The sequence below is a fragment of the Larus michahellis genome, unplaced genomic scaffold (assembly GCF_964199755.1).
Source record: "Larus michahellis unplaced genomic scaffold, bLarMic1.1 SCAFFOLD_584, whole genome shotgun sequence".
NCBI lineage: Eukaryota > Metazoa > Chordata > Aves > Charadriiformes > Laridae > Larus > Larus michahellis.
This window is the reverse complement of record NW_027436240.1, coordinates 1-15,209: the sequence shown is the minus strand read 5'-3', so window position 1 is coordinate 15,209 and position 15,209 is coordinate 1. Positions and strand designations below refer to the sequence as shown.

Here is a 15,209-nt window from a genome sequence, read left to right as displayed (position 1 = left end):
TTCTGCCGGTGCCGCTTGTAGCGCTCCTCCTTCTGCCCCCCCCCGCACCAGTTACCACCAGTTACCACCAGTTACCGCCAGTTACCGCCGCTAAGGCGCCCCCCCCCCCCCCCCCCCCAACAAACCTACAGGCCAACTGGAGCCCTCCCGGTAGCCCCCGGTCGCCCCCGGTAGCTCCCAGTGGGCATCCCAGTGCCTCCCAGTCACCCCCGCTAGCTCCCAGTCACCCCCAGTTCAGACCAGTAAGGCTCCAGCGACCACCTGGAGCCCTCCCAGTAGCTCCCAGTTACCCCCACTAGCTCCCGGTGGCCATCCCAGTAAGCTTTGGGGCCTCCCAGTGACTCCCAGTCACCCCCAGTGACTCCCAGTGCCCACCAGCAGCTCCCAGAAGCCCTCCCAGTGCCTCCCAGTGCCCACCAGCAGCTCCCAGTAGCCCTCCCACTGACTCCCAGTAACTCCCAGTGCCCACCAGCAGCTCCCAGTAGCCCTCCCACTGACTCCCAGTGCCACCAGCAGCTCCCAGTAGCCCTCCCACTGACTCCCAGTGCCCACCAGGAGCTCCCAGTAGCCCTCCCACTGACTCCCAGTGCCCACCAGCAGCTCCCAGTAGCCCTCCCACTGACTCCCAGTGCCCACCAGCAGCTCCCAGTAGCCCTCCCACTGACTCCCAGTGCCCACCAGCAGCTCCCAGTAGCCCTCCCACTGACTCCCAGTGCCCACCAGCAGCTCCCAGTAGCCCTCCCAGTGACTCCCAGTGACTCCCAGTGCCCACCAGGAGCTCCCAGTAGCCCTCCCAGTGCCACCAGCAGCTCCCAGCGGCCCTCCCAGTGCCTCCCAGTGGTACCTTTTTGTCGGATTTCTTCTCCCGGCGCTTGACGTGTTTGACCTTGACGGCGCGTTTGCGCAGGACGGGGTCGAGGAAAGGGGCGTCCTCGGGGTCGCTGAGCCACGGCTGGGGGAGGGGAACACGCCAAGAACACGCCTCAGCTCCCCGGGCCCACGCCAGGACACGCCTGGAGGCGGGGAAACCACCCCCCAACACGGGAAAACACGCCAAGAGAGGGAGCGCGAATACATCCTGGCGTGCCGAAGGCACGTCCTGACGCGCCTGGAGCACGCCTTGACACGGAAAAACACGCCTTAACATGTAAAAACATGCCTTAACATGCAAAGACACATCTTAACGTGTAAAAACATACTTCAACATGCTTAAGCAAGCCTTGACATGCCTAAAACACGCCTAAAACACGCCTAAAACGCACCTTGACGTGTTTAAATACGCCTTGACGTGCCTACACATGCTTAGCGCATACCTTGACATGCTTAAAACACGCCTTGACGAGCTTAAACATGCTTAAACTCTGCCTTGACATGGCTGAGACACGCCTTGACGTGCCTAAACATGCTTAAAACACGCCTTGACATGCTTAAAACACGCCTCGGCACACCTAAACGTGCTTAAAAGTGCGCCTTGACATGCCTAAGCGTGCTTAAAACACGCCGGAAACACACCTGGCCGTGCCTAAACACGCTTAAAACATGCCTTGGAACGCCCCAACACGCCGAAAACATGCCTCAGTGTGCCCAAAGGCGCATAGAACACGCTTTAACAGGCCTAAACATGCTTAAAACACGCCTTGACCCACACAAATGTACTTTACGAGCGCCTTGGCAGGGCTGAACACGCTTAGCACACGCTTTGACACGCCTGAAACACGCCCCGACGTGCCTGAACACGCTTAGGACACGCTTCGGCAGACCCCAACCCGCTCCGACACGCCTCAACACGCTTAGAGCCTGCCTCTATGCGCCTAAACACACTGAGAACACGCTTTGCCGTGCCTAAACACGCCAAAAACACGCCTCCGGGGGTCTGCGAGGCCCCGGGGTGCGTTCGGGGGGGGAACTGGGGTCCCCGGGGCCCAGTTTTGGGGCGATTTTGGGGGAATTTGGGGTCCTCGAGGCCAAATTTAGGGCAATTTGGGGGGAATTCAGGGTCCCTGGAGCCAAATTTGGGGCATTTGGGGGCAATTTTGGGGCAATTTGGGGTCCCCGGGGGCGATTTTGGGGCTTTTTGGCGTCATTCCAGGGGGATTTGGGGTCCCCGGGGCAAATTCTGGGCATTTTGGGGTGATTTTGGAGGAATCTGGGGTCCCCAGAGCTGAATTTTGGGCATTTTGGGGCAATTTTGGAGGAATTTGGGGTCCCCGAGACTAAATTCTGGGCTTTTTCGGGCAATTTGGAAGGAATTTGGGTTCCCCGAGGCGGAATTTGGGGCATTTTGGAGGAATTTGGGGTCCCCAGGATCAATTTTTGGGGCATTTTAGGGCCAGTTTGGGGGGATTTGGGGGGAGCTGGGCCTGAACTTGGGGCATTTTGGGGTGATTTGGGGGGAATTTGGGGTCCCCGAGGCCAAATTTGGGGCTTTTTGGGGTGAATTTGAGGCATTTAGGGGCAACTTGGGGTCCCCGAGGCCAAATTTGGGGCTTTTTGGGGTGAATTTGAGGCATTTGGGGGGAACTTGGGGTCCCCGAGGCCAAATTTAAGGTATTTTGAGGGCATTTTGGAGCAATTCAGTACCTCCGGGGCGCGTTTTGGGGCAGCTTTGGCCCAGTTTGGGAGGATTTAGGCTCCCCGGAGCAGGATTTGGGGGGCGTGGGGCGCACCTGTGGGGTGGGGGGGGCACTTGTGGGGCGTGGGGGGGTCCTCACCAGGCCGTGCTCGTCGAAGGCGCCGGCGCAGAGCTCCTGGTAGAGCCGGGGGTCGAGCGGCAGCTCCTCGTCCGAGAGGTTCTCGGGGGCCCCCCCCGCCGCCGCCCCCAGCTGCTCCTTCAGCAGCTCCAGCTCCCCCTCGCGCCCCCGCGCCAGCTGGGGGGGGGTCAGCACCCACCCAGGCGGCCGGCACCCCCCCCCCAACCCCCCAACCCCCTCCCGCCCCCTGTGGACCCCCCCCCTTGACGGCCAGGGTGCACCCAGACCCCCCCCCATATCACCCCCTAAGGGACCCAGGCACCCAGGGGACCCCCCCATTGACACCCAAAGGGGACCCAGGTGCGCAGGGACCCCCCCCCATTGTCACCCAGGGGCACCCAGACCCCCCCATATCACCCCCTAAGGGACCCAGGTGCTCGGAACCCCCCCCGCATTGACACCCAGACCCCCCCCATTGACACCCAGGGCCACCCGACCCCCCCCATGTCACCCCCTAAGGGACCCGGGTGCCCAGCGACCCCCCCGCATTGACACCCAGACCCCCCCCCCCCCCCCAATGTCACCCCCTAAGGGACCATGGGGACCCAAGGGGACCCCCCTACTGACACCCAGGGGGGACCCAGACCCCCCCGTGTCACCCCCTAAGGGACCCAGGTGCCCAGGGACCCCCCCCCCCCCCGCCCCCGGCATTGACACCCAGACCCCCCCCACTGACAGCCGGGGGGGGAACCCGACCCCGCCCCCCCCCCCATATCACCCCTCAAGGGACCCGGGGGACCCCCCCAATGACACCCAGGGGCACCCAGACGCCCCCCCCCCCCCCCACTGACTCCCAGGGCCCCCGTCCCCCCCCCATCCCCCCCCCCTCGAAGGGACTGGGTGACTCACCGAGGTGGGGAAGTACTTGTAGGACTCCTGGGGGGGGAGAGGGACACGTCAGGGACACGTCAGGGACACAGGGACGCGTGGGGGACACGTGGAGGACACGGGACGGGGTGACACAGGGACACATCAGGGGCACGGGACACGTCGGGGACACCGGATGGTGACACGAGGACACGGCAGGGACAGGGGACACATGGGGGACATGGGACGGGGTGACACAGGGACACGTGGGGGACACAGGGACAGACATGGGGACACGGGACGGGGTGACACAGGGACATGCCAGGGACACGGGACACATCAGGGACATGTCAGGGACACGTGGGGACACGGGATGGGGAACACTGGGACACGTCAGGGACACGTGGGGACACGGGACAGGGTGACACAGGGACACATCAGGAGCACAAAACACGTTGGGGACACGGGATGGCGACACAAGGACACGTCAAGGACACAGGACGGACCAGGGGACACGGATGGGGGACACAAGGACACGGCAGGGACATGGGACAGGGGACAAAAGGACACGTCAAGGACACGGGGCATGTGGGGGACATGGGACAGGAACACAGGGACACGCCAGGGACACGGGACGGGGGACACAGGGACACGCCAGGGACACGGGACGGGGGACACAGGGACACGTTGGGGACGTGGCACATGTCAGGGACGCATCAGGGACACGGGATGGGGGACACAGGGACACGTCAGGGACATGGCACATGTCAGGGACATGCCAGGGACACGGGATGAGGGACACAGGGACACGCCAGGGACACGGGACGGGGGACACAGGGACACGTTGGGGACATGGCACACGTCAGGGACACGGGATGGGGGACACAGGGACACGCCAGGGACACGGGATGCGACACACGGGGACGCGTCAGGGCCCGTGACGCTAACACCACATTAAGCCCACGCCAAGCCCACGCCAAGGCCACGCCACGCACACGCTAAGGCCGTCCCACGCACACGCTTAACCCCCGCCAAGCCCGTGCCAAGCACACGCTACGATCATATCAAGCACACGCTAAGGCCATATCAAGCCCCCGCTGAGCACACGCTAAGGCCACGCCAAACACACGCCCCGCCCGTACCAAGCCCACACCAAGCCCGCGCTCAGGCCGCCCCAAGCAGACGTTAACACGCCACGAAGCGCTCGCCGCCCCGCCAAGCCCACGCCAAGCCCACGCCAAGCCCACGCCAAGCCCACGCCAAGCCCACGCCGGGACTCACGCGGGCGCGCAGCTGGCACTGCCGCAGCCGGCACTTCTGGCGGATCTTGTTGGGGCCCCCGAACTTCTTCATGTCGCGGCAGAAGTCGCACTGCCCGCAGTCCTCCGGCCGCCGGCACGCCTCGCACTCCCCGCACATGCGTGCCGAGCGCTTGATCTGGGGGGGGGGGGGGGGGGGAACGGGGGGGGGGACACGGGGACGGGACACACGGACACAAAGGGGTCCGGGGTGGGGGTCCCAGGGGTCAGGGCGGGCACCCAGACCCCCACCCACAAGGGATCCGGGAATTGAGGGGGATCCAGGAGCTCGGGGGGGGGGCACCCAGGGGTCTGGGGGGGGCACCCAGGGATCCAGAGGGGTCCCAGGCACCCGGGGGGGCACCGGTACCCTCCCCCGCAAGGGACCCAGGAGCTCAGGGAGCGTCCCAGGGGTCCGGGGGGGGCACCCAGACCCCCACCCACAAGGGAACCAGGAGCTTGGGGGGGCACCCAGGGGTCCAGGAGGGGTCCCAGGCACCCGGGGGGGCACCCAGACCCCCACCCACAAGGGACCCAGGAACTTGGGGGGGCACCCAGGGGTCCAGGAGGGGTCCCAGGCACCCGGGGGGGCACCCAGACCCCCACCCACAAGGGACCCAGGAGCTTGGGAGGGGCACCCAGGGGTCCAGGAGGGACCCAGGTGTTGAGGGGGGGGACACCCAGGAGCTCAGGGGGGGCACCCAGGGGTCTGGGAGGGGGCACCCAGGGGTCTGGGAGGGACCCAGGAGCTTGGGGGGGGGGCACCCAGGGGTCTGGGAGGGACCCAGGGGTCCGGGGGGGGGGCACCCAGGGGTCTGGGAGGGACCCAGGAGCTTGGGGGGGGGCACCCAGGGGTCTGGGAGGGACCCATGGGTCCGGGGGGGGGGGCACCCAGGGGTCTGGGAGGGACCCAGGGGTCCGGGGGGGGGGCACCCAGGGGTCTGGGAGGGACCCAGGGGTCCGGGGGGGGGTACCCAGGGGTCTGGGAGGGACCCAGGGGTCCGGGGGGGGGCACCCAGGGGTCTGGGAGGGACCCAGGGGTCCGGGGGGGGGGCACCCAGGAACTCGGGGAGGGCTGGTCCCAGGGGTCTGGGGGGTGACCCGTACCCCCCACCCACAAGGGACCCAGGAGCTTGGAGGGGGGGGACCTGGGTGCCCCCCCCAGGCCACTTGGGCGTGCCCCGCGCCCCCCCCCCCCCCCCCCCCGCCCCCGGCTACCTGGGTGCCCACCTTGGCGGCCCGGCCTTGTTCCAGCGCCAGCTCCTGGGCTTTGGCGCTCTCGTGTTCCCGTTCCTTCTCCCGCCATTTCTTGTGCCGGTACCGGATTTCCAGGGTGGGATCCTTCTCTGGGGGGGCAGGGGGAGGGGGGAAGGGGGGGTCAGGCACCCAGGACCCCCCAAAAAGGGCACCCAGGTGGTCAGGACCCCACAAAAAACGCACCCAGACCCCCAAAAAGGGGACTCAGGGGTCCCACAAGAGCCATCTCTCCCCCTCAAACTCACCCCAGCCCCCCCAAACCCACCCCCATTGGGACCCAGGCACCCAGGACCCCCCCAAAACGGGACCCATGGGTGCGGGACCCCCCCAAAAAGGCACCCAGGGGACCAGGACCCCCCCAGAAAGGCACCCAGACCCCCCAAAAGTGCACCCAGGTGTCCGGGGCAACCTATTTCTCCCTCTCAAGCTCACCCCAGCCCCCCCAAACCCACCCCCAGAGGGACCCAGGCACCCAGGACCCCCCCAAAAAGGGACCCATGGGTGTGGGACCCCCCCAAAAAGGGACCCAGGGGGCCAGGACCCCCCCAGAAAGGCACCCAGACCCCCCAAAAAGTGCACCCAGGTGTCCGGGGCGACCTATTTCTCCCTCTCAAGCTCACCCCAGCCCCCCCAAACCCACCCCCAGAGGGACCCAGGCACCCAGGACCCCCCCAAAACGGGACCCATGGGTGCGGGACCCCCCCAAAAAGGCACCCAGGGGACCAGGACCCCCCCAGAAAGGCACCCAGACCCCCAAAAAGTGCACCCAGGTGTCCGGGGCAACCTATTTCTCCCTCTCAAGCTCACCCCAGCGCCCCCAAACCCACCCCCAGAGGGACCCAGGCACCCAGGGGCACCCCAAAAAGGGGGACCCATGGGTGGGAGGGGCCACAAAAATAGCGGGGGGGGGGGTGTCTCACCGCGGCACTGGAGGCAGTACCACTCCCGGATGGCCTTGGCCATCTTCTCGGTGATGTTGATGCAGTCACCGTGGAACCACTCGTTGCAGTTGTCGCACCCGCTGCCGGGGTGGGGGGGGACAGACACACGGTGGGAGGGACGGGGGGGGGGGGGGTCACCCAACGGACCCAGGAAGCCGAGACACACCCCAAAAGGGGACCCAGGGGTCCGGGACCCCCCCAACAGGGGAACCAACTGTCCAAAACCCCCCCCCCAACCCCCCCAAAAAGGGGTCCCAGGGGTCCGGAACCCCCCCAATCCCTGGGTCCCCAAAAGGGGACCCAGGGGTCCGGGACCCCCCCAAAAGGGGACCGAGGGGCCAAACCCCCCCACCAATCCCCCCAAAAGGGGACCCAGGTGTCCAGGACCCCCCCAAAAGGGGACCTAGGGGCCAAACCCCCCCACCAACCCCCCCAAAAGGGGACCCAGGTGTCCAGGACCCGCCCAAAAGGGGACCTAGGGGCCAAACCCCCCCACCAACCCCCCCAAAAGGGGACCCAGGTGTCCAGGACCCCCCCAAAAGGGGACCTAGGGGCCAAACCCCCCCACCAATCCCCCCAAAAGGGGACCCAGGTGTCCAGGACCCCCCCAAAAGGGGACCTAGGGGCCAAACCCCCCCACCAACCCCCCCAAAAGGGGACCCAGGGGTCTAGGACCCCCCCAAAAGGGGACCTAGGGGCCAAACCCCCCCACCAATCCCCCCAAAAGGGGACCCAGGTGTCCAGAACCCGCCCAAAAGGGGACCTAGGGCCAAACCCCCCCACCAACCCCCCAAAAGGGGACCCAGGGGTCCAGGACCCCCCCAAAAGGGGACCTAGGGGCCAAACCCCCCCACCAACCCCCCCAAAAGGGGACCCAGGTGTCCAGGACCCCCCCAAAAGAGGACCGAGGGGCCAAACCCCCCCACCAATCCCCCCAAAACGGGACCCAGGTGTCCAGGACCCCCCCAAAAGGGGACAGAGGGGTTCAAAACTCCCCACCCCCCCCCAAAAGGGTCCCCAGCCCCCCCCCCCCCCGCACTCACATCATGAAGCAGTTGATGTCGGGTTTGCGACACACGCAATAAACCGGAGCGTTCTCCTCCCCCCCCGGGCCCGCCTCCGCGTCCGAGAACTCGCTGTCCTATGGGGGGGGGATGATAAAAATGGGGGGGGGGCTCAGAACCACCGGGACCCCCCCCAAAAAGGACCCCGGAGTCCCTGTCCCCCCTCACCATCGCCCCTTTGTCGCGGCCGCAGCCCCCAGCCAGGAAGAAGCCGGAAGTGGCAAGGCCGAGGCTACTTCCGCTTCCGGGTGGGGAGGTCAAAATGGCGGCGGCGGCTGCGCGCAGGGGGGCAAAATGGCGGCGCCCACGGGGGGCGGCCATGGTGTGTGTGTGGGGGGGGGGAGTGAAACGGCACATGGAGAGACACGAGCGGTGGTGGCACTTGGGGACGTTTATTTGGGGTACATGGGGACATTGGGGGTACATGGGGGACATCAGGGGACATGGGGAATAGAGGGGGACATGGGGGGACATCGGGGCCACGGGGTGACACAGGGGCATGGGGGGGATGTGGGGACATGGGGACACTGGTGGGACACAGGGGACATTGGGGACATGGGGGACACAGAGGGGACACGGTGACGTGGGGAGACACAGGGACACGGGGGGGGCATGGGGACGCATTGGGGACATGGGGACGTTGGGGGGGGGGACGTGGGGACGCGGGGGGAGGTGAGGGGCCACGGGGGACATGGGGCCGTGGGGGTCCACACGACACGCAGGTGACGCAGGTGACGCCGGTGACACGGGTGGTGTCGCGGGCGCCGTCCCTTCCCGCCCCGTCCCCTCACTGGGGGGGGCGCTGCAGCCGCTCCAGCTCCTCCCACAGCCTGGGGGGGGTGGGAGGGGATGGGGACGGGGGGGGGGGGGCGTCACCCGGGGAGACACCCAGGGGACCCCCGAGGGACACCCAGGGGTCACACACCCCCCCCCGGGGGGGGCGGGGACACCCACCTCTCCCTGCGGCGCAGCCCCACCTGCTGCCGCCCCAGCTCCGCCTCCAGCCGCCGCCGCGCCCCCGCCTCCGCCTGCTCCACCAATCGCCTGCCGGGGGGGGCGGGCACAGGGCATCAGGGGGCGGGGTTAGGCCCTAAGGGGGCGGGGCCAAGGGCTGTGTGGGGGGGTTGGTTAAGGGGGCGGGGCCAGCTAATAAAGGGGCGGGGTCAGGGCATTGGGGGGTGGAGCCAGGTGCTTGTGGGCGGGGCCAGGACCCCTCGGGGGCGTGGCCGTGTGCTGGGGGGGGCAGAGCCTGATGCTGGGGGTGGAGCCTGGAGCCCGTGTGGGCGTGGCCGGGAGCCCGGAGGGCGTGGCCGGGGGCGGGGGGGGGGGGGTCTCACCTGGCCACATGGGCTTCAGGGCCCAGCTGCTCCTCGGCCTCCAGCAGGTGGCGCTCTGCGGGGGGGGGGGGGTGGTTAAAGGGGAGGGGGGGTGTCCCAGGGGGGGCACCCAGAGGTCTGGGGGGTCCCAGGGGTCCGGGGGTGTCACCCAGGGGTCTGGGGGGGGGTCCCAGAGGTCTAGGGGGGGGACACCCAGGAGTGCGGGGGGGGCACACAGGAGGTCCAAGGGGTCTGGGGGGGGCATCCAGGGGTCTGGGGGGGCTCCCAAGGGTGCAGGGGGGGACACCCAGGGGTCTGGGGGGGCTCCCAGGGGTCTGGGGGGGGTCCCAAGGGTGCAGGGGGGGACACCCAGGGGTCTGGGGGAGTCCCAGGGGCCTGGGGGGGTCCCAGGGGCGCGGGGGGGACACCCAGGGGTCTGGGGGAGTCCCAGGGGCCTGGGGGGGGTCCCAGGGGTGCAGGGGGGGACACCCAGGGGTCTTGGGGGGGCTCCCAGGGTGGGCACCCAGGGGTCTGGGGGAGTCCCAGGGGTCTGGGGGAGGTCCCAAGGGTCTGGGGGGGGACACCCAGGGGTCTGGGGGAGTCCCAGGGGTCTGGGGGGGCTCCCAGGGTGGGCACCCAGGGGTCTGGGGGAGTCCCAGGGGCCTGGGGGGGGTCCCAGGGGCGCAGGGGGGGGGACACCCAGGGGTCTGGGGGGGGGTCCCAGGGGTGCGGGGGGGAGGTCCCATGGGTGCGGGTCTCACCCTGTCTCAGCAGCTTCTCCCGTTCCTCCTCCAGTCGCACCAGTTCAGCCTCCAACTGGGCCGGGGCCTATGGGGTGGGGGAGGGGGAAGAAGGGGGGGGGGGTCCCAGAGGGGACAGGGAGGGGACACAGGTGTATTGGGGGGGAGGGGGGGGGCTCACGTGCGCGTCCCGCAGGCGCTGGTGCTCCTCCATGATGGCCTCGAGCTGCTGCCAGAACTCCTGCCTGCGTCACGTGACGCCCCCCCCAGTGTCATGTGACACACACACACACACACCCCCACCCCCCCCTTTTGACCTTTGACCTTTGACCCACCTGTGTCCCCGGCGCAGGTGACGCAGGCGGCCCCGCTCCTCCCCCGCCCCCGCCAGGTCCCGCTGGCGGCCCAGGCACAGGCCCCGGCGCCTGCGGGGTCGGGGGTCACCCGGGGGTCACCCAGGGGTCATGGGGGGGTCGTGGGGCAGGGGAAAGGTCAATGGGGGGGCAGGGGTCACTTGGCGAGGGCTATGGGGCAGAGGTCAGCAGGGGTCAAGGGGCAGGGGTCACCGGGGGGCCAGGGGTCACCAGAGGGATGCGGGGTCAGAGGTCAACAGGGGTCAGGGGTCAGAGGGGGGTCTGGGAGGGGTCAGAGATCACCAGGCCCAGAGGTCACGGGGGGTCTGGGAGGGGTCAGACGTCACCGGGGTCAGGGGTCACAGGGGGGGTCTGGGAGGGGTCAGAGGTCACCAGGCCCAGGGGTCACGGGGGGTTCTGGGAGGGGTCAGAGGTCGACAGGGGTCAGGGGTCAGAGGGGGGTCTGGGAGGGGTCAGAGGTCACCGGGGTCAGGGGTCACGGGGGGGTCTGGGAGGGGTCAGAGGTCACCAGGCCCAGGGGTCACAGGGGGGGTCTGGGAGGGGTCAGAGGTCACCAGGGGTCAGAGGGGGGTCTGGGAGGGGTCAGAGGTCACCGGGGTCAGGGGTCACGGGGGGGTCTGGGAGGGGTCAGACGTCACTGGGGTCAGGGGTCACAAGGGGGTCTGGGAGGGGTCAGAGGTCACCAGGGGGCAGGGGTCACGGGGGGTCTGGGAGGGGTCAGAGGTCACCAGGCCCAGGAGTCACAGGGGGTGTCTGGGAGGGGTCAGAGGTCAACGGGGTCAGGGGTCACAGGGGGGTCTGGGAGGGGTCAGAGGTCTCCAGGCCCAGGGGTCATGGGGGGGTCTGGGAGAGGTCAGAGGTTGACAGGGGTCAGGGGTCATGGGGGGTCTGGGAGGGGTCAGAGGTCGACAGGGGTCAGGGGTCAGAGGGGGGTCTGGGAGGGGTCAGAGGTCACCAGCGTGCCAGGGGTCACCAGAGGTCGCGGGGTCAGAGGTCGCTGGGGTCAGAGGTCACCATGGCGGATGGGGGGGTACGTTGGGGGGGGGGTCAGGGGTCACTGACCTTTGACCTTCGGCCTCCACCTCCTCCCTGCGCAGCCGGGCCACCCGCAGCGCCTCTGCCGGGGGGAGGGGACACCGGTGTCTGGGGGGGGGACGGGACACACACACACACACGACACAGGGGACACCCCCACAAAGGGTCCCTGGGACACCCCCTCCCCCAAAAAAAAGGCCCCCCAGGGCGTGCTGGGAGGTGGGGGGGGGGGGGGGGGGGGGGAAGGCCTCACCCTGCTTCTGCTGCCAGAGCCCCTCCAGCGCCGCCTGACGCTCCTCCACTGCGGGGACAGGGGACAACGCCAGCACGGTGGGGACACCCGGACACCTGGGGACCTCCCGCCCCCCCCCGCAAGAACGTCTGGGGACACCCCCACCGCGGGGCACCCGGGTGTCGTCCCCCCCGCCCCCCCCCGGGGTGACTCACGCTGCTGCAGCTGCCGTCGCAGCCCCTCGCCGTGTCCCTGCGCCTCCGCCAGCTCCTGCGCCACCGTCTGACGGGCTGCGGGGACAGGGGGACGGGGGGGACACGGGGGAAGATGGGGGGGACGTGGGGGGACACAGGAGACGTGGGGGACATGGGGACGGGGAGACATAGGGGGCATGGGGACATGGGGCTGGGGGGGGGACATGGGGGACGTGGGGGGAAATAGAGGACACGGGGGACGTGAAGGACATGGGGGACATGGGGGACATGGGGCCGGGGGGGGACATGGGGGACATGGGGCCGGGGGGGGACATGGGGACACACAAGGATATGGGGGACACGGGAGAACACGGGGGACATGGGGACATGAGGGGACACAAGGATATGGGGGACATGGGGACACACAGGAGGACATGGGGACATGGGGGGCCATGGAGGGACAGGGGGGGACATGGGGACACACAAGGATATGGGGGACACGGGAGAACACGGGGGACATGGGGACATGAGGGGACACAAGGATACGGGGGACATGGGGACACACAGGAGGACACGGGGCCATGGAGGTTCAGGGGGGGACATGGTGGCCCTGGGGACATGGGGGACACAGGGATATGGGGAACATGGGGGGACATGGGGGGCACACGGGGGGACACGGAGGGGACATGGGGGACGTGGGGACACACTCACCCCGGTGCAGGCTGCGGATCCGCCCCAGCAGCGCCTCCAGCCGTGGGCCCCCGGCGGGGGGACATGACGGGGGACAAGGGACACCTTGGTGGTGGTGGGGGGGGGACACACACACAGGGTGTCACCGTGTCCCCAGGGGACACTCGGGGACACGCAGGGACAGGGGATGCACATGGCCGCCGCTCCCTCACCCTCCGTGGCTCCGTCCATGGCCGCCGCCTGAGGGCACACAGGTGACGATGATGGTGGCCGGTCCCTCTCCGCCCCTTGTCACCCTCCCTGTCCCCTCGGCCCGCCATCTCCTGTCCCCGTCCTTCCTCCCTGTCTTTTTGTCCCCTTTTCCCTCCATTTTCTGTCCCTTCTTCCCTCCCTTTTCTGTCACATTTCCCCTCATCTTCCATCCCTTCTTCCCCGCCATTTTTCTGTCACGTGTTCTGTTTTCTATCACATTTCCCCCAAAATCTCTTTCCTTTCTTCCCTCCATTTTCTGTCACGTTCCCCACCATTTTCTATCTCTTCTTCCCTCCATTTTCTGTCACGTTTTCCCCCATTTTCTGTTCCTTCTTCCCTTCATTTTCTGTCCCTTTTTCCCTCCATTTTCTGTCACGTTTTCCCCCATTTTCCGTCACGTTTTCCCCCATTTTCCGTCACGTTTTCCCCAAATTTCCGTCCCTTTTCCCCTTCATTTTCTGTCACCTCTTCCCCCTCTTTTCTGTCCCATCTGCCCCCCATTTTCTGTCACGTTTCCCCCCATTTTCTGCCATGTTTCCCTCCATTTTCTTTCCCCCCTTCCCTCCAATTTCTGTCACCTCTTCCCCCATTTTTCCGTCACGTTTTTCCCTCCGTTTTCTGTCCCTTCTTCCCCCTCCTTTCTGTCACCTTTTCCACCTCTTTTCTGTCCCCTCCTCCCACCATTTTCTGCCGCCTCTTCCTCCTCTTTACTGTCCCCTCTTCTCTCCATTTTCTGTCACGTTTCCCCCCATTTTCTGTCCCCTTTTCACTCTTTTCTGTCATGTTTTCCTCCATTTTCTGTCCTCTTTCCTCCTCCATTTTTTGTCACGTTTTCCCTCCATTTTCTGTCGTGATTCCCTCCATTTTCCCTCACATTTCCTCCTATTTTCTGTCCCTTTTGCTCTCCATTTTCTGTCACATTTTCTATATTTTTCTTCCATTTTCTGACATTTCCCCCTATTTTCTGTCATTTCCCTCCAATTTCTTCCCCCCTTCCCTCTATTTTCTGTCACGTTTGCCCATTTTGTCACATCTTCCCCGCATTTTCTCCCACATTTTCTCTTACTGTCATCTCTTCCCTCCATTTTGTCACGTTTCCCCGCATTTTGTCACGTTTCCCCGCATTTTGTCACATTTCCCCCCATTTTGTCACGTTTCCCCCCCATTTTGTCACGTTTCCTGCCATTTTCTGTCACGTTTCCCTCCATTTTCTGTCACATTTTCCTCCATTTTCTGTCACCTCTTCACCCTCCTTTCTGTCCCCTCTCCCCGCCATTTTCTGTCACGTTTCACTCCATTTTCTGTCACATTTCACTCCATTTTTTGTCACCTTTTCCTCCTCATTTCTGTCCTCTCCCCCCCCCCAGTTTTCTGTCACCATTTTCCTCAATTTTCTGCCCCCTTTCCCCCCATTTTCTGTCACGTTCCCCCCATTTTCTGTCACCTCCTCCCCCTCGTTCCTGTCACCCCTTCCCGCCATTTTGTGTCACCTCTTCCCGCCATTTTCTGTCATGTTTTCCCGGCATTTTCTGACCCTTTTCCCCCCTATTTTGTCACATTTCCCCCCATTTTCTGTCCCCTCTCCCTTCCATTTTGTCACATTTCCCCCCATTTTTCTTTGTCCCCCCCATTTTGTCACCTCTTCCCACCATTTTCTGTCCCTTCTCCCCCCCATTTTCTGTCCCTTCCCCCCCCATTTTGTCACATTTCCCCCCATTTTCTGTCCCCTCTTCCCTCCATTTTCCGTCCCTTCTCCCCCGTTTTGTCACATTTTCCCTCCATTTCTCTCACCCCAATTTTGTCCCCTTTCCCCCCATTTTTTCCCCTTCCCCCCGTTTTATGTCCCTTCTCCTCCCCATCTTGTCACATTTCCCCCCCATTTTCCATCCCTTTTTGCCCATTTTGTCATGTTTCCCCCTCATTTTCTGTCCCTTCTCCCCCCCATTTTCCATTCCTTTCCCCCTGCATTTTGTCACCTTTTCCCATTTTAGGTCCCTTCTCCCCCCCATTTTCCATCCCTTTTCCCCCCATTTTGTCACCTGTCCCCCCCCATTTTCCATCCCTTTCCCCATTTTGTCATATTTTCCCCCATTTTCCATCCCTTTCCCCCCCATTTTGTCACATTTCCCCCCATTTTCCATCCCTTTTCCCCCCATTTTGTCACCTGTCCCCCCCCATTTTCCATCCGTTTCCCCATTTTGTCATATTTTCCCCCCATTTTCCATCCCTTTCCCCCCCATTTTGTCACATTTTCCCCCG

General features: G+C 65.6%; 2 protein-coding genes across 3 annotated transcripts; both read right to left on the bottom strand.

Moving 5' to 3' along the window:
• Window positions 1-6: 6 nt before the first annotated feature.
• LOC141737130 (CXXC-type zinc finger protein 1-like) lies at window positions 7-8,353 on the bottom strand (the record flags this gene model as incomplete). Its single annotated transcript, XM_074571748.1, has 9 exons — window positions 8,286-8,353; window positions 8,097-8,194; window positions 7,033-7,133; window positions 6,086-6,201; window positions 4,839-4,994; window positions 3,600-3,626; window positions 2,712-2,867; window positions 845-952; window positions 7-32 (listed from the first exon to the last, which is right to left on the bottom strand). Coding segments are annotated over exons 1-9 (791 nt in total), but the record flags the coding sequence as incomplete, so codon positions are not given.
• A 135-nt stretch (window positions 8,354-8,488) lies between these two features.
• Window positions 8,489-13,360, bottom strand: LOC141737129 (synaptonemal complex central element protein 1-like). Of its 2 annotated transcripts, XM_074571746.1 has the most exons (11): window positions 12,911-13,360; window positions 12,720-12,803; window positions 12,030-12,104; window positions 11,836-11,883; window positions 11,610-11,664; window positions 10,509-10,598; window positions 10,355-10,418; window positions 10,195-10,261; window positions 9,455-9,509; window positions 9,072-9,161; window positions 8,489-8,947 (listed from the first exon to the last, which is right to left on the bottom strand). In XM_074571746.1, the coding sequence occupies exons 1-11, from the start codon at window positions 12,927-12,929 to the stop codon at window positions 8,905-8,907; spliced, it is 690 nt and encodes a 229-aa protein (XP_074427847.1). In that variant the 5' UTR covers window positions 12,930-13,360; the 3' UTR covers window positions 8,489-8,904. The 2 variants fall into 2 exon arrangements, with proteins under 2 accessions (XP_074427847.1, XP_074427846.1); XM_074571745.1 differs by lacking the exon at window positions 10,355-10,418.
• Between the last annotated feature and the right edge of the window lie 1,849 nt (window positions 13,361-15,209).

Excerpts from the sequence above, each read along its gene's own strand:
- LOC141737129 (XM_074571745.1), bottom strand. The coding sequence starts at position 13,203 with ATGGAGGGAAGAAAGGAAAGAGATTTTGGGGGAAATGTGATAGAAAAC. Across the intron at positions 11,884-12,029 it reads GCGACGGCAGCTGCAGCAGC|TGGAGGAGCGTCAGGCGGCG; the intron begins GTGAGTCACCCC and ends CTGTCCCCGCAG. Across the intron at positions 10,599-11,609 it reads GTGGAGGCCGAAGGTCAAAG|GCGCCGGGGCCTGTGCCTGG; the intron begins GTCAGTGACCCC and ends CCGACCCCGCAG.